The sequence below is a fragment of the Lygodium microphyllum genome, chromosome 6, assembly GCF_053477565.2.
Source record: "Lygodium microphyllum isolate KBCC chromosome 6, Lygodium_microphyllum_v1.1.10, whole genome shotgun sequence".
Taxonomy (NCBI): Eukaryota; Viridiplantae; Streptophyta; class Polypodiopsida; order Schizaeales; family Lygodiaceae; genus Lygodium; species Lygodium microphyllum.
This window is the reverse complement of record NC_141140.1, coordinates 102,892,075-102,919,607: the sequence shown is the minus strand read 5'-3', so window position 1 is coordinate 102,919,607 and position 27,533 is coordinate 102,892,075. Positions and strand designations below refer to the sequence as shown.

Genomic DNA, 27,533 nt, shown 5'->3' with positions numbered 1-27,533 from the left:
AGAGCCCACCTCCGTGAAGGAGGCTTTACAGTCCGCCCCATGGAAGAAAGCTATGGAAGCTGAGTTGGAGGCTATTGAGAGGAATGGCACTTGGTCACTTGTGCCACGCCCCCCGAAGAAGAAGGTGATTGGAGTCAAGTGGGTCTTCAAGACCAAATATCTCAGTGATGGTACTTTGGATAAGCACAAGGCTCGCCTTGTTGCTAAGGGTTTTGCCCAGCGCCCAGGTATTGACTGTCATGACACCTTTGCCCCTACAGCTCGTATGGCACCCATTAGAGCTGTTCTTGCTTTGGCTGGCCATAGGAGATGGCCTGTTTATCAGCTGGATGTGAAGTCAGCCTTCCTGAATGGTGATCTGAAGGAGGAGATCTACGTTGAGCAGCCTCCTGGCTTTGGTTCTTCAGATGGGAAAGTCTACAGGTTGAAGAAGGCCCTGTATGGTCTCAAGCAGGCCCCGCGAGCTTGGAACGAGAATATTGATTCGTTCCTCCAGTCTCAGTTGGGATATCGGCGGTCCAAGGCCGATCCGCAGCTGTATGTTCACACTTCCGAGGATGGTTGTGTGCTGTTTGTATTATATGTTGATGATTTGATTGTCACAGGTGATGATGCACAGCAGGTCCAGGAGACAAAGTCAGCTTTACATCGGACGTTCGAGATGACGGATTTGGGGCTACTCCATTTCTTTTTAGGCCATGAGATTTATCAGTCTCAGAGGGGGATTTTTCTCTCCCAACAGAGATATGTACAGGAGCTCTTGGTGTCTTTTGAGATGGAAGATTGTCGGGCCCTCTCTACTCCTATGGATCCGAACTGGAAGGCCACTTCCCACTCAGCTTCTCCTTTGGCGGATGCGTCCCGCTATCGACAGTTGATCGGGTCCTTGATTTGGCTTCTCAACACCAGGGTTGATCTATGTTTTGCTGTTGGGCTCTTGGCAGGGTTCATGAGTGAACCTAAGACGGTGCATTGGCAGGCTGCTCAGAGGATACTTCGGTATCTGAGGGGGACGTCTGATTTGGGGATTCATTACCCCGCAGGGACAGATGGGTCAGATCTTGTACTTGCAGGTTGGAGCGACTCGGATTGGGCCGGTGACGTGGACCACAGGCGGTCTACAACAGGTTACTGCTTTACTTTGGGTGCAGGTGTTATTTCTTGGAGTAGCAAGAAGCAGCCCACGGTAGCCCTTTCGTCTACTGAGGCGGAGTATCGGGCCGCGTCTTCCACCACATGCGAGGTTGTGTGGCTTCGGAGACTGTTGGAGGAGCTTGGGTGCCCCCAGACTCGTCCTACATTGCTGCGATGTGACAATGAGAGTTGCATTGCCTTGGCAAGGAATCTTGTTTTTCATGCCCGGACGAAGCACATTGAGATCCAGTACCACTTCATCCGAGAAAAGCTTCTGGATGAGACCATCACTGTGGAGTATTGCAAGACGGAGGACAATCTTGCGGATTTGTTTACGAAGGCGCTTCCTCAGGCTCTACTTCGGCAACATTCCAGATCCCTCAGGCTTCTGCCCTGCCCAGGCTCTGAGAGGGGGTGTTAGAGAGATCACAGCCAGGTAGGTTTCAGCCTGGTGCAGTCCAGTCGGACTGCTGCAGTCGAACCTGCAGCAGTCGGACTGCCACGTGGCAGTCCGACTGCCTGCTGCAGATTTATTCCAGGCTGCGCCCTATTTTGGCGCCCCGTTCTAGGTGATTTTTTGCCTATTTATTGCTGACGTTTTCAGCAGTCTGGCCACTATTCTCTGTCGCAGATTACAGACCGGTGCCGTGCAGATTTCTGTCTCTGTTCACAGATTTCAGACAGCAGACAGTGCAGACTGCAGCAGATTTCGAGGTGGACAGCAGGTCGCATCGTCGAGGTGGAGACACGCAGTCCAGCGCACTGCGCCCGTGTATATCTTTGTATTCAGCATTCTTTATACAGCAGATCTTCAGTATACACTGTCTCTTTCTCTCCCTTCTCTCTCTGCATTCTCTCTCTCTCAGTCCTACGCTTCCGCACCGCTGCACTCTGACAAGAATCTCTTGATAAAAATGGCACTTGGGACTTGGTGCAGTTGCCTAAAGGGTAGAAAACCCTTCCATGCAAATGGGTTTACAAGATGGTCACTTCTAGTTCCTTGCCAAAGTACAAAGCAAGATTGGTTGCGAAGGGCTACAAGCAGGAACATGGAGTTGACTTTGATAAGATCTTCTCTCCTATAATCAAGATGACTACATTGAGAACCATTTTGGGCGTGGTTGCAACTAAAGATATGGAGCTCATACCGATGGATGTAAAGATTGCATTCTTACATGGTGATCTGCATGAAGACATATATATGCAGTAGCGTGAAGGGTTTGTGGCAAAAGGGAAAGAGAAAATGGTATATAAACTCAAAAGGAGTTTGTATGGGCTAAAACAAGTACCAAGAGAATGGTATCATAAGTTTGATACATTTATGTAGTCTCAAGGTTTTTATAGAAGTCAAGTGGATCACTGCTTGTACACGAAGAAGGCAACAGATGGCAGCCGGATTATCTTGGTTTTGTATGTTGATGATATGCTGATTGTTTGCAGGGATACTCATGCCGTGGACTCACTGAAGCAAAGCCTTCATAGCAGCTTTGACATGAAGGATATTGGTGATGCAAATCACATTCTTGGCATGCGAATACTCAGAGATAGGTCAAAAGGATTACTCTATCTATCTTAGCAGGAGTATATCTCCAAGGTTTTGCAACGTTTCAATATGGAGGGGGAGAAAACAATTGGGGTTCCATTGCCTCTATATGTGAAACTCAATGCAGAGGATAGTCCTATATCTGATGATGAGAAGGCTGAAATGACCAAGATACCATATGCTTCAACTGTTGGCAATTTTATGTATGCTATGGTTGCTACACGTCTTGAGATTGCCTTTTCAGTGGGAGTGGTTAGCAAATACTTGGCAAACCTTGGTAAAAAGCATTTGGAAGTAGTGAAATGTATTATGAGATACCTCAAAGGCACAAAGGATTTGTGCATCTGCTTTGGAAAGCAAAAGGCATTTGTCATTGGCTTTACGGATGCAGACTATGTTGGTCATGCGGATTGCAGAAAGTCCACTTTTGGATATGTGTTTACCTTCACAGGAGGAGCAGTGACCAGTCTCTTGGATCTCCAGGCTACAAAAGTGTGTTGCATTGTCTACTACAGAGGCAGAGTATGTGGTTGTCACTGAGGCATGCAAGAAGACTTTATGGCTTTCAGGTCTGGTGGGAGAGCTTGACATTACAGAGTTACCTGTTCTCCATTGTGATAGTCAGAGTGCTATCATGCTAGCACAGAATCCCGTCTTTTATGCAAAGACGAAGCACATATAGGTGAAGTATCACTTTAGTAGAGATGTACTTGACAGCAAGAGCATTGAGCTTATTAAAGTGTATACAAATGATAATCTTGTAGATCTTTTCACGAAGGGTCTTCTAGCAAAGCGGTTTGCTCATTGTCGACAGATAATGGAAGTTGGATAGGTATATGTATTTCAGCTTTGTACATACCTAGACTTAGCTGATTCTTTTCTCCTCTTAAGGCACATTGCCTTTAGGTGGGAGGTTGTTGGGAATAAAGGGCTATCGCGCCTTTTATATGTGCACGGGTATGAACACACCCTTAGCACATTTGTACTTTCATATATATCTATCTAAAACCTAAAGAGGTACACACAACAAATTGTACCAAAGAACATCGTGCATCTCTATCTTTGACTCTCACTCGCTACTCTTGCTCACGTTTTGCTCTCTACTTGACATATTTATCGCTAGACATTGCATTGCCATTGTGTATCGCTCACTTCATAAGGAGTGGCTACGATCAAATAAAGATTGTTCCTCAAGATATTCATAAAACATGCATTCATAAGAACTTTTGGTTTGTATGAGTTTCTTGTGATATCTTTCGATCTTACCAATGCTTCCATAACCTTATATAGAATGATGAAAAGAATCTTTAGAGCACATCGGAAGTTTACAGATGCTTTCTTTGACGATATTTTGGTTCATTCAAAAGATGAAGAAAAGTGTAAGCAACACTTGAAAATAGTGTTTCAAGAAATTTAAAAACACAAACTTTATGTGAATGGCAAGAATAGTGAATTTTTCTTAGAAGAGATTCACTACGTGGGCCATATTGTATCCAAAGATGAGATTCAGATGGATCCCAAAAAAGTCAAGGCTATTGTAGAATGACTAGAATTGACTAATGTTCATGAAGTTCGAAGTTTCTTGGGATTATGCTCTTATTAAAGGAGATTAAATGGTTTGTAGTGGTTGTTGGACCATTGTATGATTTGACCAAGAAAGCAGTGGCATTTTGACGGACCAAACTAGAGAAGAAAACTTTTGAGGCTTTGAAGTTCTATATCAGCAAAGCACTTATTTTGGTTATACCTAATTTGTCAAAACCATTCTTTGTGAAATGTGATGCTTTAAAAGACTGCATTTTTGCAATTTTAAACTAGGAAGAATATGTTGTTGCTTATGCATGCAGAAGGTTGCAAAATGCTAAAAAAAGCTACTATCTATGAAAATGAGTTAATGGTCATCATTCAAGCTTTAAAAGATTAGAGATATTATCTTTTAGGCGGATAATTTCTCATCAAGACAACCCATGACAGTTTGAGACAATTTCTCAACCAACCAAAGATTTCTGAGAAGTATATTCGATGGGCCGATTTTTTAGCTTAATTTAACTTTTAAATATTGCATATTTTCGGAAGGCAAAACAAGGTAGCTGCTATCTTGTCAAGAAGATCTTAGATTCGTACAGTGTTCATGATTGATCATACAAATTTCACTAGTATGAGGGATATGTATATTTTTGATAAAGATTTTAAAATCATTTGGGAGAGTTTACAACTTGGTAAAAGGGTAAATTCTTATGCGAACAAAGATGGATTTCTTTTGATAGATATTAAGTTGTGCGTTACTACAGATTTAGGCCTAAAGTAATGGAATAACGCTATGTGGCTTCTTACATGGCTCATCGTGGTATTTTGGCCACAACCAAAGCACTTGAAATGTATTTCTTTTGGTCAAGTCTTTGACAAGACATTGAACAAATTGTCAAAGAATGTTTTGTGTGTCAAAATGTTAAGTTTGATTCCCAAAAGCTTGTAGGGCTTTTACAACCATTACTAATTTCAAGCCAACCTTGGAAAAGCATTGCTATGGATTTTATTTTTGGCTTGCTAAAATCAGTAAATGGCTATGATGGCTTTTGGACTATTATCGACAGGTTTAGCAAACGAGCTCTGTTTATTTTAGTCAAAAAGACTATTAAGTCTTAACATATCGCTATAATATTCTTTCAAGTATCATGGGTTACCACAATCCATCGTAGGTGATAGAGATTCACGAATTGCTAGTCTCTTTTGGCGAGCTCTTTTTAAAAATTTAGATACAAATCTTATTTTTCTTCTTCTTATCATTCTCATACAAATGGTCAAAGTGAGAGCCAACATAATATTGGATATGTTGAAGTACTATTGCCACGAAGCCAATCAACAATGGGAAAAGTATTTACCTTTGGTAGAATATGCGTATAACAATAGAGTTTATACTTCTACAGGTAAAGCATCATTTGAGATTATATATGAAAAACCACTCTTACTACTTATTCTTAAAACCAAGATGGAGATATTTCATGCCAAAGAGTTTGTGCGTATATGGATATAGCTTTTGTTCAAGTTAGATGAACTGTTCAAAGATTTCAAGAAAAACAAAAGAAAGCAACATATAAGCATTGAAGACACTTTGATTTTACAAGGAGATTGGTTGTGGCAGATATTTGATAAAGCTCGTCTAAGAAGCTCTAACAAGCCTTCATTCCAAGTCACTAAGTTTGCAGCAAGAAATTATGGATCATTTTAAGTCACTAAAAAGATTAATGATGTTTGTTATAGGTTACAACTTCTAGAGCATTGGAGAATTTATAATGCTTTTTATATCCATCTTTTGAAGCCTTTTGAAGGTCTTCCACTATTGGAACTCTGTAATAGAGGATCCACTTAAAGTAGATGAACAAGAGGAGATACTTCAACTAGAGCAAATAGTCTTTCATATGATCAAGAAATGAGGAAGAAACATTTTTAGAATTTTTTTTCTAAAATTTAAAACTTACTCTCATTTAGATTCTAAATGGATGTCTGAAGAAAATTTTAAAGACTATTTAGAAACCTCGGCTGTCAGCTCAGTCAGAAAGTGTGTCATATGGTATAGGCCATTAGGTTGTGCCTCACTGCGAGCAATCACTAAACTAGTCAGAGAGTCGAGTATCTCGACTGTGGTCGTTGTAAAGAAAACCGCTTGCCCCAACCGGCAAAGCTGTTGAATAGATAACAAGTTTATCCCAATTTGAGGGACATGATATACATTGTTCAACGTAACAAGATCCGGATCCTTGTCAGTGGTGGCAAAACTGACGTAATCTTGTGTCTGAATATTGACGGAGGAGTTGTTTCCTATGTGGACCCGCCCTTGGCTGCAGGGGCTCGGGTACGGAAGATGTTCTCTATAAGAGTCATGTGATATGTAGCTCCACTGTCCATAATCCAAACAAGAGCTGAAGTGCTTGGCCGTGTCGAGTGGGCCTATGTGGTAATCTTGTTGGGAGGTAACTCACAGATATGAACGAGACTTGCATTTGATGTCTCTATGGAGACGATGTGGACCTCTGCAGACCAATCAGACAAGCCCTTTGGAGTTGAGAACGTTATCTACTGAGATGGCTGTGCGGTGGCAGTGTGAGTTTGACCTTTCAACTGCTATCACCTTGCCTCCCTTTTTGCGGGTTGCCCGATTGAGGGGCGAGGGTCTAAGACTTAGGTTTTGGTGCTGTGTCTCTTGCCTTTGATCGACACTCGTTGTCAAAATGGCAAGCCTTTTGACAATGTTGACAATACCTATTATTTTTAGGTATATTTTGCCACCTAGGTTTGAGGGATTGGGATATTGCTTGCGAGTTCTCGGATTGATTTTGCTTTTGAGTTTGATTTTGATTTTAAGTGGAGGTTTGGTTTTGTTTGCCCTTCCCTTGTTGCCCTTTCTGAAAATGAGCAACAAGAGTCCCCTCTGAAGAGGAATTTGAATGAAACTGATGAAACAACCGTGCGTAATGCAACAACTGACACTCAAATTCATAGAATGTAGACATGGTAGGTTTTGAAACTATGCCTTCCACAAAATTGAAGTATTTACTAGGGAGTTTGTTTAGGAACAATGTGACCTGATCGTCAGAGGACTTAGGAGTCCTCATAGTGAAGAATTCTGCGAGGAGACGCCGATACTTAGCCAACTCGACTTTCAAGTCATCCCGGTCAGTGATTTTGAAAAGCTGAAGCTCATGGTGAAGATTAATATGACGGGTCCTATCCCAAGCCGTATAACAGTCAATCAAGTGTACCCATCGCTATGACACTAAGTCAAAATGCTAAAGCTTAGAATGAACCTCAAGCATTAAGCCCTGTATCAGCTCGACAATAGCGGAGGCATTTCTAGCCTTCCATGAGCGGACAACCTCATATGGAATAAGTACGGGATCGAGTTGGGGTTTCAACCCATGCACAAGATCCCATAGGTTCTGGGAGTCAAGGACATGTCTTATCAAGTTCAACCAAGTAGTAAAGTTTGACCCGTTAAAATGAGTCTTGTTATTAAATGCATGCTTGGCAGAAGATGAGCTAGAACCATGCGGTGTCGGGTAGGTAGAGTAAGATGGATGTGGGGGATAAGATTGTGGAGGGTAAGATGGTGGAGGTGGATGTGTTTGAAAATAATAATGAGAGGGAAAAGATGGGTAAGTAGAAGTAGGCTGTGAGTGTCCAATGAGTGCCAATTGAGGCGGAGGCATTGGAACATGAATGTTTCCATAAGGTGCTGGTGTAGATGGAGGCATTGGGACACCGAAGCCCGGTCCAAAGTGAGGCTAGGACATAGCTGTATGACTAGAAGGTCCACTAGGTAAAGCCACGGAGGCAAATTGTGGAGTCAACTCGGGAGACACTGGGGGGAATACCTGGGCTGCAATGATCTCGAAAGTGTGTGTGAAGTAGGTGGAACACCACCTGGCAAAGGTAAGGATGAGGTCATAAAGAACGTGCTTATGTTTCCATAATCCCTCGGTGTAATGTGTGGTGGGACATGAGGTGTCTGAAATGGAAATGGAAATGTAAATGGTGTGAATGGAAGTGGAGAAGCAAAGAAAGAATGTGGTGGAATGGGTGGGTTTTGAAACTGTGGTGTGTGAGGTGCAGATGCATTTTGTTCATTTTTAACATTTAATGATTGACAATGAAAGTGTGAAGATGATGATGTACTATGCAATGAAGAAAAAGGAACACCAAATTCATTCTGATTTTGTGAAGTAGATTGAAAAGAAGGAAGGTTAGAAGAAGAGGTACCTGGCTCTTTCTTATAATCCCCACGACGTGTGTTAACATACAAGAATTGGTCCTCAAGAGGACATTTTCCATAGTCAACAGGTTGGACTCTTTCTTCCACAAGATCTCTACCTGAATATTGCAAAGTAGAAGAGGTAAAAGAAGAAGGGACAAAAGACGAATCTAAAGTACCTTGCATCGGAATGGACGAAAGAGGACGAAAGAAAGGAACGTACTTCGGGTCTTGTTCTCCAAGAGGGGGGCCCGTCCCTTATGGAGGTCTCGACGGTCCTGCAACATCATCAGATTTATGCGCGACATTTGAAGAGAGAAATTCATGCATACCTTCATTTAGAAGCTTTTCTTGAGGGCAATCCTTTGATCGAGCTCCTCAATCTTCTTTCGTCAATAAGCTATAATCAGTTTATATTCTTCAGAGGTCAGCTTGCCTAGCTTTTCTTCCATGTAATTTGAAGTGTCTTTCATTATGTCGGAACTTTGTGGAGTAAGTTGATCGGCCCACTCTCGCTCGGTTCTCGGCATAGTTGATTCTAGAGACTGAATTAGTATTGTGTTCGAAGTCATTTGAACCTATTGTTGTTCTTGCTTCTTGTGTAGAGCTTTCAGATCAAAGGCTTGGGTTTCTCAGAGAGTACCAGGCTCTGATACCATGTAAAATAATACCCCAACACAAAATCATAAACAGAATTTGTATGACAAAGCACAGACTAATAAAAGAACACAGCTAGGTTTAGGGTAACTGAGAGACAATGAACACAATGTATAAATAAAGTGATATGACTATTGAATAATACGCTGCTTAAACAACAAACACACTATGTAGCGAATGAATATTGAATCTCAAACTCCTGTATCTCAAGAATTAGGGTAGGGGTAATGAGTTGAAGAGAGTGTCGCACTCCAAACGGATCTCGAATTGCAGCAAGGCAGCCTTTTGATGTTGAACACCAGTAAACGCAATAGTGAGAAGCTGGATTTGATGTAGACAGTAGTGAGGAGAGAGAGAGACTAAAAACGTAGGCAACAGGTGAGAGAAAGACTAAAAACGCAGGCAGGACAGCTTGCAGGAGAGAGAAAGACTAAAACGTAGGTAGGACAGCCTGCACGAGAGAGAAAGACTAAAAACGTTGACAGCAAGTGAGAGAAAGACTAAAAACGCAGGCAGGACAGCTTGCAGGAGAGAGAAAGGCTAAAAACCTAGGCAGCAGGACTGTGATGACGTGGTAGGCTGTATGGTAGTAGTTCTGCACAGGAACAATAGTCACTTGGTTGGAATCAGCTCCAAACTGCGTGAAGAGGGCTGGAAATCAGGCGCCAACTGATGGAGACAACAATGGATAGCTTCGGTTGAGATGTCCTTTGTGAATGGGGTGTGGGCTGCAAGTTGAAATGCTTGAAATCTGCAAAAACAAGATTGAACAAGAGTGGAGGATTGGTTGTTCATTTTTAGAAAATTAGGGTTCTAGATCCTCTCCTCTCCCACTTAACTCTCCCGATCCACTCTCCATTTTAGGGTTTTAGCTAAAATAAGCCTAAAATAAGCATGTTTTGGGGCTGTTTAAGTGGCTAAGTGCATTTCTTTGCACAACAAAGAGGAGGAAGGTTGAGTTTTTGGCCTTCAAGTGCAGATTTTACCATAGTCCGGCAAGTGAAGAAGGAGTTGGACGAGCGAACCATAGTCCTGGCGGGCTGTATTTTCACAGTTAGAGGGGGCTGTTTTTGTGTTTTGTGCAGGCATTGTAGGTGATGTGTTTTGAGGCTGAGACAGAGTTTTAGGTGATCATGGATCGGAAGGTGCATCCTATTGGCTCTTCCATCAAATCAAAAGCTTGATGGTGAGAACTACTGCATCCAACAGGTCATGATGCTTACTATATTGGAGTCCTATGATTTGGCGGAGCTTGTTACAGAGGCTATCCATCATCCTTCTTCACGCAACGAGTCAAAACTCTCTTCCAACGAGAAGGTGGAGTTGGCAAAGGCTCGCAAAGGCTTAGGCACATTGGGATAAATTCAATGCTCGCATTCGCTCATTTTTATTTCTCTCATGTACTATAGTTGTTATCCCTCATATAGAGCATTTGACAGTGGCTTGCAAGATATGGCTGGAGTTGGATCATATGTATAATTGGATGATCGTCATGAATTGAGTCTCTTTGGAAGTGCAGATGTGGACCATGAGTATCAACAAGTCATTATCCATGCGGGAGCATATCAACAAGCTAAGGCAGCTTCAGATGCAAGTTCAAAACATAGGGAAGGGAATCACTTTTGAAGACATGGGGAGTTACTGCCTCACTTCAGTGGTTTTTATTCCGTCTTGATTGCTTTAGGGCGGTTTGAGACTCTTTGGTGGGAAGAGTTGGTTCCTATGGTTTTGGACCAAGAGGAGCAACTGAAAGGAACCAATGCTTCGACGTCTGAGGCTTTGGTTGTTAATCCTCTTAGAATAAGGGGAAAGACCAAAAGGAGAAGGAAGACAAATCTAAGAAGGATAAAGTCAAGGAGTTTACTTGTCACATTTGTGGCAAAACAGGTCATTGGAAGAAGTATTGCCCTGACAAGGAGAAGAAGGAGAAGGAGAAGGAGGAGTAATTTTCAAAGGATTTTGGAGCGGTGGCTGCTCCCTCGTCAACTGCTTTCCTCCATTTGGAGGTGGTTGAGGATTCGCTATGACGGCTTCTGATGCTGCATTGATGGCCCATGACAGTGGTGCCTCTCGGCACATGACTCCTTCTTTAGCAGGTGTTACTCATTTGTGGCCTTCCCATGGTTAGATTCTCATTGGTGATAGTTCGTCTATTTCTGTTCAGGGATGGGGCATCATGGATCTTATTCCATTTGGATTTGGTGGTGCCCATGCATTCGAGATACTTTATGTGCCAGCTTTGGGGTATCATCTTCTCTCGGTGCACAAGATTTGTGCCCTCAGCATTTTGGTCGAATTTGATGTGGATTCTTTTTGGATTCTTGATCGAGGATGGAGACAGGTTCTTTCTTGTGGTTAGGAGGAGAATGGAGCCTACAAGTTGTGGTCTTTTTTTGCCTTGACTTTTCTTCTTCTTGCCTCTCAAACTCAGTCTGAGCTTTGGCATGGTCAGTTTGGCCACCTTAATTGTGATTACCTTCGGAAGGTGTCATTTTTCTCCGTTAGGCTGTGTACATATGAAGTTTTCCAGCTAGGCAGTCATTCAAGAATGGTTCAGTGTGTGCAGCAGTGTTTCGATATGTCAATGCCACGTCATCAGCCAGGCACGGAGGTTGCAGTCGTATTGCCACGTGGCACTCTAGTTGGCCAGATTTCAACACAATTCAATGCAGCCAACCTGATAGTTCTTTTTTTTTTTTTTTGCTTTTTCTGTAGGCTATAAATAGCCCACTACCAGCATACTCTCATTCTTGCAGTTGCAGATTTTAGGGAAGAGATCGGGCAGATTGCAGCAGACTTCGAGGTGTCCAACGGGGAGACATTGTCGAGGTCGAGATATGCAGACATATGGATTGTGCCCGTGTACATATTTGCATTTCTTGGTATTCAACATACTTTATACAGCAGATCTTCATGTTTTTCTCTCTGTTTGTCTGTCTGTCTCTCTCTCTCTCTCTCTCTTTTCTCCGTGTTCACTCTACTCTCTTAGTCTTGGTCCCACGCTTTTGCACCGCTGCACTTTGACACGTATCATTTTGAAGAGACAAGTGTCCCTACACTTTCACACTTGTTAATTTCAGCAAACACTCGTCATTTGTACCCTCTAATTTTCACTTTTGAGCACCCAAGCTCCACACCTATATATTGGAGGTCTCTCTTTTCATTTGGAATAAGCTCACATGCTAAAATTTGAGCCACATGCTCTGTACTCTGCTATCTCTCTCTCTCATTCAAGAAGCACTTTCTACTTAGCTTAATCTAATCCAAGCACTAAGAAGAAAATCAACTTGCTGCTTGGAGTTTGCAAAAATTAGGGTTTTAAAAATCCTAATTTTTAGAATTGTAGTAAATTAGCCCTTTTGTATTTGGTTCAAGCACTCAATGCATGTGGTTTGTTTCAATAATTTTTTGTAAAGGGAGAGGGGTTGGTTTCCCTCTTCATGTGGTGTCGACTCTCTCTCTCTCTCTCTCTCTCTCTCTCTCTCTCTCTCTCTCTCTCTCTCTCTTCTCGCTCCCCTAATTTTCATTGTGAGAATTGATCGAGTTGGTTAGTTCAAAGAATTGTCATTCTCATGTTCTTCCTTGCGTTTATACTACAAGATGGTTTTTCTGAGTATGACCAAGAAAAGCTCATCATCACTTGAGGAGTATTAGCTCTTGTTATTGTGACCCTTACAAAATCATCGTATGTTAAGACACGGATGCCTATAAACTAGAACTAACATCTACATAGCGATCCATAATGTATTCACTAAAATCCTATGTATTGAGCCCTAGACATGTCATAGGCATCAACATTCAAATTGAAGTAGTCACACCTTGAGAAGTATATCTACCATATATATAGGACACCTCAGAAAGTGTGTCGGGATATGAGCAACATTATATTGTGGACCCGATTGTTTTAGTGCCACTTGATTGCTATATGATTACACATCATCTTAGACTCTATGGACCATAGCTTTTGATATGATGATCAAGTTGTTCATAATTGAACCACCCACCCTCTTGAACCTGTAAGTATAACCTTGATTTCTCCTCCTTGAATAGTGTGTTGCCTCCACTATCTTGGTGTATGCTACATGAAGCATTGTTGCATTGCTGCGCAGCCTGCAACAACAAGCTTTCACCATTATCTTGACATAGCAATAAATTAGCAACAATCGTCCTTTCAATGTGTTGATGGCCATACCATCCTCCCTCATCTTAGCACCCTTGGAAAAATCCTCTTCAAGGATCCTCTTCAGCCCTCTTAACATCCCATTTTTTGTCTACCTCAGTGGAAGTTCCCTCTCTCAACTCCTCTTCATTTTGGATAGACACATATTACCCATGTGAATATACTTAACACATTCTCTTTTTCTCCATCCCATCCTCACTAAGAGGTTTTTCACACCAAGTCTTGTGGAAGAATCAACATGAGTAAATCAAGGCCAAACAGAATTTGAATTGGATGCCATTTGTTGTAGGGGTTTCATAACTCAAAAGTACATATTGTTGAGAATATCATGCTATCTTCTTGTTGCACCAACAATGCCTCGGCAAGCATGTGAAATGTGTGCAGTTGTATTGATTCTAGGTTTATGAAACTAGCCTTCCTTCTGTGGATGGGTGGTAAATCCCTGATTACAACTTAATTATAGCAGCAAACAATAAATGCAAATCTGGAAATACAAATTTACCAATTGATCTTTGACAATGCACACCTGATTGGCCCCAAAATTGGCACCCCTTTCGGTATTTCTTTAGCTTTATTGAAGAAGAAGTTGATTTATAATGGGATTCGCTCGATCCCCTTTGCAATCCAAACTCCCTTTGCTGTCCAAAGTGACCAGCAAGTCTTTAATTTGTTTTGCCCATTGATTCAGACACTTAATTGGCGTTCACTTACTTCATAGATAATGGAAATGCCCCAAATTCAATGGCTGACTAGTTCTCCACTTGGATTTAGCTGAAATTCACCTTCAGCCTTGAAAAATCCAAATCTTGGAGCTTCCAATTTTTGGCACGCTTCTTGAGGTTGTTGTTAAACCCGATTTTCGTTGTTTACAATAGGGAAATTTGCAATTTCTCAGCCTCCAAGGTTCAAATGCTTAGATCTTCGGAGCAAGGCTGTGAAATGGTTAGGAGATGAAAGAGAAAGCTATAGAGAGAAAATTCAAAGTTTTGTCGCGAAGAATGACTAAAAATCAGTTAAATGCAGTTGTTGCCTTGCCACAATAGCATTAAATGTTGTCGCTACAACTGAGACATCCAAATCAGCTGTCATCTTGTACTTGGATACAATCGCCCAGCTGTGGAGGGTCTAAATCTGCAATTGCCTCCTCAAAACTCACTTGTGGTTGGTTGCAATGGCTGAAAATAGGTTGGCTATGGTTGCTCACAGCTCTCCCACATTCGCTACAACCAGAATCGTCTCGTTTTTCCTCTTCTCGAGTCTTTTATCAGCGTGCATGGGCAAGTTTACCAAGTGACAGCCTTCCCAAAAGGTTTTTCCAACATTATCCATTATTAAATATTAATTTTTAGCCTTTAATTACTGAAAATATTAAATTTCAGCCTTTATTTCGGTGCCCAAAAAAAAAAATTTGATTGGCCAATAATTAAATTGGCTAGGCATCTTTCACTCTTGAGTCTCTTTGTGCCATCTTTGACCATTAGATCGGCGTTAGGTACCATTAAACTCCACTTCTCTAGTGTCACCAACTGACACTTATGGCCAAGTGAATGACCTAGGCCAACAATTGACACCAGACACCACCAAGTAGGTGTGTAACATAACTTATAACAACTTTTGCCTTTGACATCTTGTGATTTTCTCGGGTCTTGGGCTCATAAATTTACTCTAACCCTAGTTGCACCTCACACGTGCAACATTTACTTAATTATGTGATTAAAAATAATCCACATGTTAAGTGAGGTTTCAAAAATACATGTCCTCATGACAATTTACTTCTAGTCAAGGTTGAAATAGCTAGGTTTTCCTATTTGTTAAATGATTGTGAAAGATAGATTGGTTAAGTTTAGTACGTACTTTATTTGTTATCCTCTTGTTATCTAATGAAAAGGAAGAAATGTTGTGTTTGAGATTGTTTTCATTTCATTCATGCATTTATTGAAACAATGTTTCAAAAGAAAGTTTTGTTTGAAGCCTTTTCCTTGATGTACTACTCCCCCCATCTCTTTTCTTTTCATATACAATCAGGGAGTGATGTCAGTGAGTTGTAGAGTCAATCTGTGGTAACCCTTGTAATCATTGGGAATTGTGAACCGACACATTGGAAGAATTTGAGGTTGCTTGGTTTTGTGGGCACAGACTATTATGGTGAACGAGCTCCTAAATGTGGACACTCCTCCAAGGAGCAAGAACAGTGACGGGTTTTGAGGGCAATAAGGTGACCCATCCCTTACTTGCCTTGGATGAGAATAAGATTCATAGGGCTTTGCTTGAATCTTGGCAATCAGAGGATAAGACTATGGACTCGGTTAGTTGGAAGTAAAGTCAAATCAGATTGTTTTCTATGTCCTCCACATGGGTGGTAGCATAAATTATTAAAATACTAAGAAAAGACATGAGTGGGTGGAATATGGGTGGACAGAGGTCATGTTCCACCCTTTGGTTATGCCATCCGGCTCAATCAGCTTGTTCCACCCTCCGATCATGCCATCTGGCTCAATTGGATCAGCATGATTTGCAAGGATAGAGTTGGTTAGGTTGACCACACCTCCCTTTTGAGATAGACCTAGGGCCTTTGACGACTTCTCTCTCACTTTCAATGGAGGTTAGCAGTGTTGAACGTTAGAAACCAAGGATCTGATGGCTATCAAAGGGTACCCTTGGTTAGAACCAATGGGGTACCTTACAAAGCTAATAGCATGGCCCCCTGCCATGGAGTGGCCATCCAACTTGCCATTACATTTGAGTGGCTAAAAGCTTTAAGAAAGGTTGGAGGTTTGAGTCAACACAATATATCTATTGGGAAGGAAAAGTCTAACCTTGCTTGATGAGTAACCTCAAAGCTGTTTAATGCAGATGAAGTGGGACATTGGTGAGGCAATTGCTACCACTAATGTAGAGGACCCTCACTTGTAGGAGAGGTACTATACAAAGCATCTGGGACACTATACTAGCTTGTAGCATGACCCGCTTACAGTGGAGTGGCCATCCAACTTGCCCTTACTTTTTAAAGTAGAGTGGCTAAAAGCTTTAAGAATGGTTGGAGCTTCGAATCAGCACAATGTATCTATTGGGAAGGAAAAGTCTAACTGTGGTTGAGGGAACCTCAAAGCTTTTTAACGTAGGCAAAGTTTGACATTGGGTAAGGGGATGTTGCAACCACCAATGTAAAGGAGGACCCCCACTTGTAGCTATTGTGGCAGGAGAGGCCATTTCTATTGAGGTTGCTACAAGTACATGGATAATGACACAGCTAGGCCTTAAGAGGGGGCCTTATCATGGACGTCCAGGTCATGATGAATGGACAAGATTATACTTAAGCTGGCTTCAAGTCAGAGTCATCACTGAAGTATGCCTTCCATGTTACAGTAGAGCTTTAAACTATGGAAATGAGGTGTTGTACTGAGCCCATTTAATCACCAGCTGTTTACAAAGGATATATGACATGCAAGTATCGACACCAGTGTGATTAGCTTTCATCAGCTGTTCGCAAAGAGTATATGACATGCAAGTATTGTCATTGGTTTGATTAGCTTTCTCCAGCCGTACAAATTTCAGAGCTACTTTGAGTTTTGCTATGCACCTGCTGCTCCATTTCAGTTTTTGTCACATCAACGAGCTTATGATGGTTGGTTGATGTATGTGGGTGTCTTTGTGTTGTGAAGATGGGCACACAGAAAGGATGACACCTTGGAGTTTGTCTACATGCATAGGAACAGACACTGACAATCAGTACGACTCTAGATTTCAAGAACTTGGTTACATGCTAGAAGTATTCCACAACCAGAACATGGCAGATATTTGGTATTAAATGCATAAAAAATGTTCCTACAGTGTTTGTGATTTGGCATTGTTACAGTCTCAAGCATTGCAAACGGTTTTTGTTAAGTCATGCTCGTCAGGACTCAGAATGTGTACTGACTGATGGACAATGCAATGGGATTTTGTCAAAGCATATTTGTCAGAATGTCTACTAATTGAAAGATAATGAATATTTTGTGTAGACCATGGGAAAACAAGCACTACAGTTGACTGCCATCTGCCATTGCATTTCCATATTGCTGCTGTGCCTGCTCACACTGTTAACTGCCCTACCACTGTGTGGGCATCCCTTAGTACGATCCTGTCTGATTGGTATTGGGCCTCACGATCCTGTGGTCACCAACTACTGTCAACCTGGTTAGATATGGATGGTATTGTGGTCAGTCCACTTCTTCACCTTCAGTTTGCCTCTGGCCGTCTGTCTAAGAAACTCCAAAAGGGCTGCTTGGAATCAGCAATGAACACAGTACATGCAGAAAATGTGGCAAAGCAATATAGGAGAACTTTTGAAGGAAGATATCTTCTAAACTTTTGAATTAAAGTTCAATAAAAGATATTTACTTTTTTTGCTGTGTAGATGTTAAATGTTTCATTACCTTAGCCTTAAAATGCATTGATATCATGAAGTGGGTTACCAAATTAAAGAAAATATAAGTAATCTCGAATGAATCCGGTGAAAGCTGCATTCAGTGGAACTTTTACATTTTTACGGCTAATTCACACATAACAAATCTGCATTGTTGGTCTTTAGCTACATGTGAGTTAGTAATAAACAATGTGGCTCTCAAAACTGGAACGATTTGAGCTTATTCTGAGCCTTTGGTTTTATAGGCTCCTGTCCTTTTCCGAGGCATTGCTCATTCAGTAGCTCCTGAAAACATCCTGGTGAGATCATTTGATGAGTTGGAAAAACCATGTATCAAGAAACTGAAGACTTTCTGAAGTTTATATGTGTTGCTACATTTGTAGGCTATAAAGGTTATAACTGCTTCACCCTCGGCTTACTCTGCAAACCCGAATGCAAAGCTGATAGATCCACCTGCCTTAACTGGGACTAACATTGGCTTAGTGTCTGTAGTACAGGTAAGTTTCCTGGTTTCTGTCTAACTAAACCATGCTCAAAAACACCAAGTACATGGTTATAACCACTCTCATACTGAGCTTGCAAACACTGTTATAGATTTTTGTTGGGGTGGCCCTAAATTGATGGAGCTGTGTGTGGTTTACAGGCTCGGAATAATGCACGCATCCTGATTTCTGGATCGTTAGATCTTTTTAGCAACAAGTAATTTATCTTTGACATAGGCTGTTGTTTATGCTTTCTTTTCCCATACGATTATAAACTTAAACCATCATGGTATCCAGGTTTTTTACGGCCTCTGTCCAGAAATTTGGAAGCTCTACCAGGTAACACTGGTTGTATTAGGGTGTTTTTGAATGAGATTGTTCGTTTAAGGTGGTTTGACATGTATGTGAAATTGTGAACAGCTACAAAAAATCTGGCAATGAACAATTTGCAGTTGAGCTCAGCAAGTGGACCTTCCATGAGAGGGGCCATTTGAAGGTACAAGCACTGCACTTTGATGGTTAAAATTTTTACATTATCTCCATCCTTCATATTGTCAGTTTGTCTTGTTTACCTAACTCTATTTGCATACAAAACTGGCAGGCTATCAACATTAAACATCATAAAGTTGGAGAGCTGCAAGAACCGTCTATGTACCGTATTACTGATCATCTTGTAAGTGATTCTAATCTGATAGATTTCTCTTCTTTAGTTGCTCAAATGGTTGGAGAACCTGTTGAAAGTGTTTTTGTTCTGCATTACAAGCTAGCTTATCTTTTGCAGGAGTATTCTTTAGAGATCTATGAATGGACAGGAAAGGACTGGAAGCCTTATCTAGCAGATGATGTCCAAGTGCAGTTCTACATGATGAGTCCATATGTTCTCAAAACATTGGACCATAATGAGAAGGTTATATATGCTTCAAACACTTTATTCTGCTATATTTAAAGCAAATTTAAAGTGAGTTGGTTGAAGTCAGCCATGTCTAATGCTCACTGTGATGATCTGACATTGATGGCCATGTTTTGGTAAAGGGATTGTATTTCACATCTTTCCAAGTTCCTGATGTTTATGGAGTTTTCCAATTCAAAGTGGAGTACAGACGACTTGGATGTACGACCCTTTCTTTAAGTAAACAGGTAACTTGAACTTCCCCTTCAAAATCTTTTTCCTCAACAAAATATCCCCTTTTAAGAAGCTCTCTCCTAAAATACTGAATTGCCAATGCATCTATGTCAAAAATATCCTTGTGGCTATTACTTTCTTCAAGTGTGCAGAATTTGAAGCGGAACCTTTAGCAGCATCTTTCTTCCCAGTAATTAACATCGAAAAAAATTCTTTACTTATGATCACCTTAGTAACTTAGCTAGCTTGTGCAAGAGTTGCAGGGGGTTCCTTCAGCTGCTAATCTCTTCAGATGGGTTCAGAGTCTGGGACCTTTTATGTGTGGAAGATATTTTCTCATAAGGTTGTCCATGAACTAGTTTTTAGCTAGATTGAGGCTGTGGATAAAGGCAGCCTTCCTTACACCATCAAAGCACGCAGGAAATAGAGCATTAGCTGCAAAGTGGCAAACTGGATCGATGTTTCTTGATAAGATGCATTGAATCATGTGGTTATTAATTGTTGTTAAAAGGTAGTTGGATGTTGTAGCCAAATCTGAAACCCTATGACTGTCTTTTCCACTGCAGATCCCAGTGCGACCTTTTAGACATAATGAATATGAGAGGTTTATTAGGGCAGCATACCCTTATTACAGTGCTTGCTTTTCAATGGTAATTGCTTCACCTTGTTGCCAAATTTAAGTATGCCGAAATGTTGTTTGTTTTCTTATCTTGCTATTTATTAAGTATGCTGCTGTGTTTCTTGTTTTCTCATCTTGCCACTTGGGTGCTCTTGATGTTTTCAGATGTTTGGATTCTTTGTGTTTGGGATTTTGTTCCTTTATCACAAGTAGTCAGAGAGGCTGGATGGAGGAAAAATCACAACAATCAGTTTAGATTAACCGCAAGGGGTCGTCTTAAGTAGATCCCTGTTCCGCCAAGAATTTTGAAAAAGGGCCTCACTTATGGCCCTTGAGTTAAGGTATTCACATATGTTCAAATTGATACAATACATCTACAATCAAATTAGCTTCTATCTCTCGTACACGCTTTTTTTGTGTCATTCACAGCATGTTCAATGGCAACTTCTTGGAATGTACGTGGTTGTTACTTGCAAAGCTCAGAACTGTGGAGACCATACTGGGGGTCCCTTTTCTTTGTCTGATTGGTGTTGGCAACTTGTTGAAATGTACCTGGTTGTCAACTGTGATGGTTAGATTCTGAGTGCAAATATATTTGCAACTCCTTTGTTAAGATAGGCGTGTGTTAGCTGTAGAAACAATGCTGCAACATAATACTGGAAGACATTACACACATGTACTTTCAAAATTAGGATTCCCCTTGGCACATAGAAAATACATGGCAGTTCACGTTTTAGCAGTTTACTGTTGTAAACAAATGATGAGTCTTTTGCCTTCATAGATAAATAACCAGTTCTGATAGTGTTACAGCATTGGGTTAATATGTACAGAACATAGGGGCAGGATAAGTCTCTTGGGGTGTATTCAGAAAACAGGTCGGTCTCTAAAACAGATATGATGTCTAGTGGCAGGATAAGACTCTTGGTAGGCACGCAGTGCTACCATTATAACAGATTGTCCCAAGTTAATGCAGTATTAGATGACATATTCTGGCACTTTTCATGATCAATCGGGTAGACTGTGATATGAGCTGTGCAGTGTACAACACAGATGCAAAACCATGGGAGACTTGAGCCATGGAGGATGTTGGAAAGTGTCAAATTTTTGGGATCTCAAGTTTGGTATTCACACTTTGGAGTCCTGTTTTGTCTTTTCAAAGGGAAAAAAAAAAAAAACTCCTAATAACACCATGGAAAGGATTGCGAAGGTAAAATACAAAGTACAAAACAAGCCTTGTGTGGGACTACCAAGCACATCATAAATACAATGGCTGGGTAGACACCCACCCAGTCTGGCAGGCTGCAATATCAAACCATATGTGACTGGAGGTGGAAGCAGGTGCTGGAGTTACTTGTCTGCATCAAAGCATCTCTCCTGCTTGTACGGTAAGAGTCACCCTGTAATGTCTACCTTGTCTAATGGAGTGTGTAGATAATCTCGGTCCAAATCCTAGAGTCTTTCAATAGAAATGCCATGTAAATCCATGGCGTATTTTTACTGGAGAGTCTAGTTTTCTTCCTTACCTGTCAACTTACTGCTGTGACACAATTGTAGATTAGATAATAATTCGACTTCTTCAAGATGCTTTATTTAAGCGTAGAATGTGTTCTACATAGACTTGGGGCTTTCCCTATCGGTTAAGCTATATATTGGATTGTCTAACTGTAATTTCACACATACATTCAACCTTACATTCATAGCATGTTATACTAAAGCATACATTCCTTAAAAATATTTTTCTTCTTGGAATGAAACGCACAAAATCTTAGTAATATATTTCACTGTTTAACAATCATTTTAGACGTTAATATCTTGTATTATAATAAGAATAAGAATATGAATAGTAATAGGCTTCACAAAAAGTTGAAAGTTATTCAATAGAATTAAAAATTTTTGTCGCCTTCTAGCAGTCCAATTTTACCCAAAAAAATAGGACATACCAAGAAACCATTTGACCTTTGAAAGTATTGCCTCCCATCTAATATCTGTCCACCTTCCAAGGTTCTTTTCACCCTAGCATCCCATATGAATTGTAGAGGGAAGATTCATATTAACTAAAGCATAAGTAAGATTGGATGTGAAGCTACATTGCCAACGCCAAGGATACAAAATAGCATTGCTTGCCATTCATTGACTTGAATTCCTTAAGTAAGATTGAATGTGAAGCTACATTGCCAACGCCAAGGATACAAAATAGCATTGCTTCCCATTTATTGACTTGAATTCTGCGTGTTGCTAGCACACCTTGCCATAATGAGTGTGATACAACGATCCCAAAAGGTATGTTTTGATGTTTTGTCCTCTCCATAGTTATATTGATTGTTGGTGATACCTCTTTCCCTTAATGATTTGCTTGTGATCAATGCGCCCATTGTCACTCCATGTAAGTAGCTGAATGTATGTGGGATTTTGAGGGGGCAGATGTTAAGTAGCATATCTTTGATTTGATTTGCTATGATGTTAATGTGCCATGCTTTGTTGACCTTGATAATTTCCATTTTGCAAGCATTTGATGAGCTTTTCAACACCTTGAATACTCTTAAGTGAATAAGCTTTATGGCAATAGGTATTTGTAGGTTTGCTTTGGATTCCAACGAGTGTTCAAAAAGAGCTCCTAGGTTGATTTGCGAGAATTCGAATTGTGAGATTGCCTTTTGAACTCATCGTATGTGAGTAGTAGCTACCCATTTGGCATGCACTAATGCGAGAGTTTGCATGCATGAAGCTTTGCAAGTGTAGTGCATGTTCTTCTTGAGACGACAAGTGGTAGGGAATATGCCCATGACAAGTATATGTTTTTTCTAGCATTGGGCCTAAACCAACTCTGATTGTTTCACTAATATCTAGTAACAATATTGAATCATTAGTAATATTTTGATATATTGTTTTTACTTTGATAAACTATAGAAGTTGATATTTCACTACTAAACCATACAATGTCCATGAAATGCAAAACTTGTTATTAAAACTAAATATCCATTCATTGACTATCCCAAACTAAGATGTGCATTGACTTTTGCATTGAGGGCCTCTATTAACTCTTTTGTAGTCAAATCATTGGTGAGACCAAATCTGTCATCTCAGGTAATCTTTGGTCATCTTGGGTAATCACATTGTTTACACGTTGCATTATTTGATCCATGATTTCCGTACTTCTCTCCTCGCAATGCCATAGAGGCTATTGAAGTAAGATTTGTATGCTTATTGGATTTTCTTGGGATCAACAATCTAGTCATGCTAGTTTATGATGTAAGAATTGATTGGCTTTCCTTAAGCTTCTTTCCTTTGAGGCTTTGGATAAATTTTGAAGATATGCACTTGTGGTCTATTAGGAGACATTTGTTAGATGAGCTACATATTTGACATCTTGTGAACATTATGTTACTTGACCTTTGAATGCATCTAGCTTCCTTCGACTTGCATGTGAGGATAGGATCCTAAATAATATTGATTCCACCCATATGAGCTCCCTTATCTCATGTTTGAAAAGCTAGGACCCTTGAAATCTAATGCATTGATGAATTAATTCAATGAGATCATGCGAGGGATTTGTTGGATCCTTAACAATGATCATCTCTAAGTTTTCCACAACTCCCTCAAGCATGTAGGAAAATTTGGTTGATAAATGCCTTGCATTCGCAATGAGATGTGTTTGATGACCATCAAATTTGGCAAAACCAAAAAAACTTAAATATTATAGGCATATGATTAGAGAGGATGTTGTTAAAATTGACTATTGAGCTGATCACTTGGGGAAGTCATATGCCTTTATCTATAGTATACTATTGATCAAGCTTTGCCCAATATTTGGGTGAACTTTGTACATTTTGTTGTAGGTACTCTTGAAGATCTATTAGCCTATGATGATGCGTTGCTTCTTCCCAGATCATGAGTTCTCCATGCACTTTTGAGGTAGTAGTCGAAGCATCTTCATTACAAGTGACCATGTTGAAATCACAACCACCTATCATGCACTTGTTCAAATGTAGATTGTTGAGCATGGTCCATTGTTCTTTCCTCAATTTTAGGTCATTATATGCATAGATGCTCATAACTTCTAATAATTTTTAGCAATTATCATATAGATTGATTCATGCCAACATAATCTCTGTAGGAGTATTCTCAGCCAGTTATTCCTATTAAGGCCTTTGTCATTCATGGTAGGAGTTTTATGGGTTGCATCATTGTTTGCAAGTTGGTTGTTAATCTCTACTCCTTTCTCAAAGCCTTTGCCACCATTTTCTAGGGAACCATGTTCTTTAAGCCAATTGTTAATTGCATACATTCTATCAACTTTGTTAGAGATAATTTGAGTTAAGAACTAGTTTTGTCTAGGTGCCAATGTTGGCAAAGAAATTAGCCTTCCTTGCTAGCTTTGGGAATAGCTACATTGTTCAAAAAATTGCGAATCTGCAAGGGTTTAGCAAGTGTGCCATTGAGCACGATAGCTTTTTGCTTGTTCTTCCTTTTCGAGTTCTTGAGAGTTTTCCATTCATTATTGTTGTTCCTCCTTGGTTGGTGATTAGTCCCATTTGCATGCTTGCTAGTTCTTGCCACCTTTGCCTATGATGATTTTTGCTACACTTCATTCTTGCCTTGGGCCTCTTCTACCTTTCCCATTGGGCATTCTTTATAGTAATGCCCCTGGAGTCCACAACCAATGCAAGTGCTTGAAAACTTACTTCATGATAGCTTGGATTAGAGGTCCCACACATATGGCACTTCAATGTTAATATACTTTGGTTGGACTTCACTTATATCCCACAATATGCAAAACGTATTCCTGAAGGGGCTAGCAAAAGGTGGTGTGGAGAGGTTGCCTAAGCCCCTTGCCATATCAGGAAAAAGATTCCATAAGTATGCCAGGAGATCTGTAATCTCCACCCATACTAGGCATTACTTCTTGAGGCAATCCTGATTGATCTCAACAGGTTGCCATGGCATGATATAGACCATGTTCAACCCCTTGAAATATATCCTTGAGATTGAACCTTCTTGGTAGCTTTGTGCTTGTTAAATACGATTTCAAAAAACTCCCTTCCTTGATAGTAAATCTAGTCAACTAATCCTTCATTTTTAAGGAGATTGTGTTGAACCAAGTTGTGACCTCCATTGCCTTGGGAGGACACTTGGTGAAGAAGACCAATCAAGTGCGATTTTTCTTGTGGCACCATCACATTTACCTTCTGCATTCTTTTGTAGTACTAGGGTAAGAATATTAGCAACCACTTGTAGGTCTAGAATTTAATCACATTTACCTTCTGCATTCTTTTGTAGTACTAGGGTAAGAATATTAGCAACCACTTGCAGGTCTAGAATTTAATTTTTTCTAATGTATCAATTGGGCTACTACTTGAGGCCAGTTGCTTGACCAATGGAATTGTCGAGTTTGTTGAATCTTCATTAGTGCAATCCAAATTATCAGAGCTATGCTTGTGCTTGTGTTTGCTATATTGTTGGAGTGATTCAAGATGCCTTCTCACGAAGCTCGCCAATGATTGCTTTGCAAGCTCCCTTGTAGGGATCTACATGGGGTTCCACATGATAGTCAACAAACTCCACTTAAATATGGAATAAGGCTCCATAAAGACAAATGTGTGAAAGAAATGAGTTGTAGGATAGTCCTCTAAACCACTACTTCACATATAAGCCCTTAACTTGTGAGATTTGGTCATATAGTCATGGTGTTCATGTAAGCTATTAACAACCATTTTGTATGGTTAGTTGTTAAAAGGAAACTTTAGTAGCATGGATGAAGTTACTTTGTGATATAGGAGATTTAGTGTTGCAATTTCAATTGCTAGAAGCATTGCAATCTATCAAATTCTCTCCAAAATCTGCTACTCTCATTCCTCTTAGGGTCTATCAAAAAGAGTGTGAGAATGATGTGTGATATAGAGAGTTTATTATACTTGGAGATTTGGATAGTGAAAGATCTAGAGTCTTGTGTCTAATTTCTCTCCCCCCTCAAATTATAAGACATCCATAATGAACTCTTATTAGTCAAATACAATAACAATAGGGGGTCAAAGTTCAAGGCGGAAGTTGTAAGGAACAACAAAGCTAGAAATTGCCAAAACAACAAAGCACATGAAATTTTTTTGTAAGTGAAAGTAATAAAGTTGCTTGTGGTAGTGTTTCTTTTGTTTTAATCCACCTCATTGCATATTTCCAAAAGAAAAAAATGCAAAACAATATTGATTACTAAAAATGTGAAAGTTGAAAAGAAAGAATACTTAGAAAAAACCAAGGTATGAGCCATTGAGAATCTAGTAGCATGTTGAGGTTATTTAATGTATGATTAGAGTACTAGGCTCACTCCTATGAAAATTGTATAAGTCTGTTGGGAAATATTTATCTAACAAGTAACCTATAAACTTTGTATAAAATTTTAAAACTCACAGAGAGAGAGAGAGAGAGAGAGAGAGAGAGAGAGAGAGAGAGAGAGAGAGAGAGAGAGAGAGAGAGAGAGAGAGAGAGAGAGAGAGAGAGAGAGAGAGAGAGAGAGAGAGAGAGAGAGAGAGAGAGAGAGAGAGAGAGAGAGAGAGTTCTACTGTCTACTTTCCTCTTCTCTTCTTCCTCCTCTTTTCATTTTTGGGAGTCCAAAAGAGTGAATTAAGAAAGGGAGAGACGATGAGGCTTCCATAGCTTGCATAACCTGAGACATGCAAGCATTGAGACATTTCCTTTGGCAAATAGACTACAACAAAGGACGAGACATTAGTGAGTGTTTCTCTCACATCTCTTCTTTTCATTCTTGCTTTCTTTTATTCATGGAATATGAGTGAAGTAGGCATGATAGGGGGAAAAAATAGGGACTAGAGCTTGTATATGAGAGGTGGATGAGCTGCGAGAGCATGTGCTAGCACTTGAATTAGTGAGAGCTCTATCAATGTTTGGTATTGAACTTGTTGAGCTCCAATATTTTGGTTTGCAATTATTGGGTTTGAGATATAATATTATAGTTATTAGTTGCCCTCCATCCTTAGCAAATTAAGGATAAGAATGAAAGTAGATCAAAGAAAGAGATTATTAACATAAGGATTTGGAAAACGATCGTAAAAAATTTATCAAAATTTCATGAATCTTCTTAAGAAGCCTTGATTTGTATATTATCTTGAATATTCTAGTGTGTATGAGGGGCATGATTAAGTGGTAAAAAATGAGAAAAATAAAATATTAAATCTCTTTTAAAAAAGAATCGATTTAAAACTCCACCTAAAATTATTTTATGCATGTACAATACATGCCGCATTTGATCTATAGTGTTGGGCTAAAGGCACGATAGTTGTATGAACTTCTATTCTTTTAGAAGCTTTAACTCACTTTGGTGACAATCTTTCACCTTGTCTTCTTAACACTCCACTCTAACTAACCATACATTCTTCTCTCCAAGCCAAGAAAGCAAGAATACAAGACTAGCTTTGAGGTGTAGTGAACTCACCTATGTTACCTTTTGCGTTGTAGTTTGAATCTTGAAGGCTCTAAGATGGTTTGATGACCCAAAAAACACATTTTGATGCCGTCGCTCCTTTGCATCCACCACCAAGCATGCCATTGATGAGAGAAGAAGAAAATAAAGAAATTACATGAAACTTCACCTCCCCTTAGTCCCTCACTTAATTCACCTCTCATTCTCAC

General features: G+C 40.1%; 1 protein-coding gene across 1 annotated transcript in view; it reads left to right on the top strand.

The window, feature by feature from the left end:
• The window catches only part of LOC148034883 (dolichyl-diphosphooligosaccharide--protein glycosyltransferase 48 kDa subunit-like), a 31,336-nt gene extending 10,755 nt beyond the window's left edge, over nt 1-20,581 (top strand). Inside the window, exons 5-14 of the mRNA XM_087679818.1 lie at nt 17,914-17,967; nt 18,052-18,165; nt 18,312-18,367; nt 18,448-18,489; nt 18,571-18,646; nt 18,752-18,823; nt 18,932-19,057; nt 19,183-19,287; nt 19,840-19,923; nt 20,058-20,581. Of these exons, the coding sequence (XP_087535944.1) occupies nt 17,914-17,967; nt 18,052-18,165; nt 18,312-18,367; nt 18,448-18,489; nt 18,571-18,646; nt 18,752-18,823; nt 18,932-19,057; nt 19,183-19,287; nt 19,840-19,923; nt 20,058-20,105 (777 nt within the window). The 3' untranslated portion in view covers nt 20,106-20,581. The remainder of the gene's footprint in view (nt 1-17,913; nt 17,968-18,051; nt 18,166-18,311; nt 18,368-18,447; nt 18,490-18,570; nt 18,647-18,751; nt 18,824-18,931; nt 19,058-19,182; nt 19,288-19,839; nt 19,924-20,057) is intronic.
• The last annotated feature ends 6,952 nt before the right edge of the window (nt 20,582-27,533 follow it).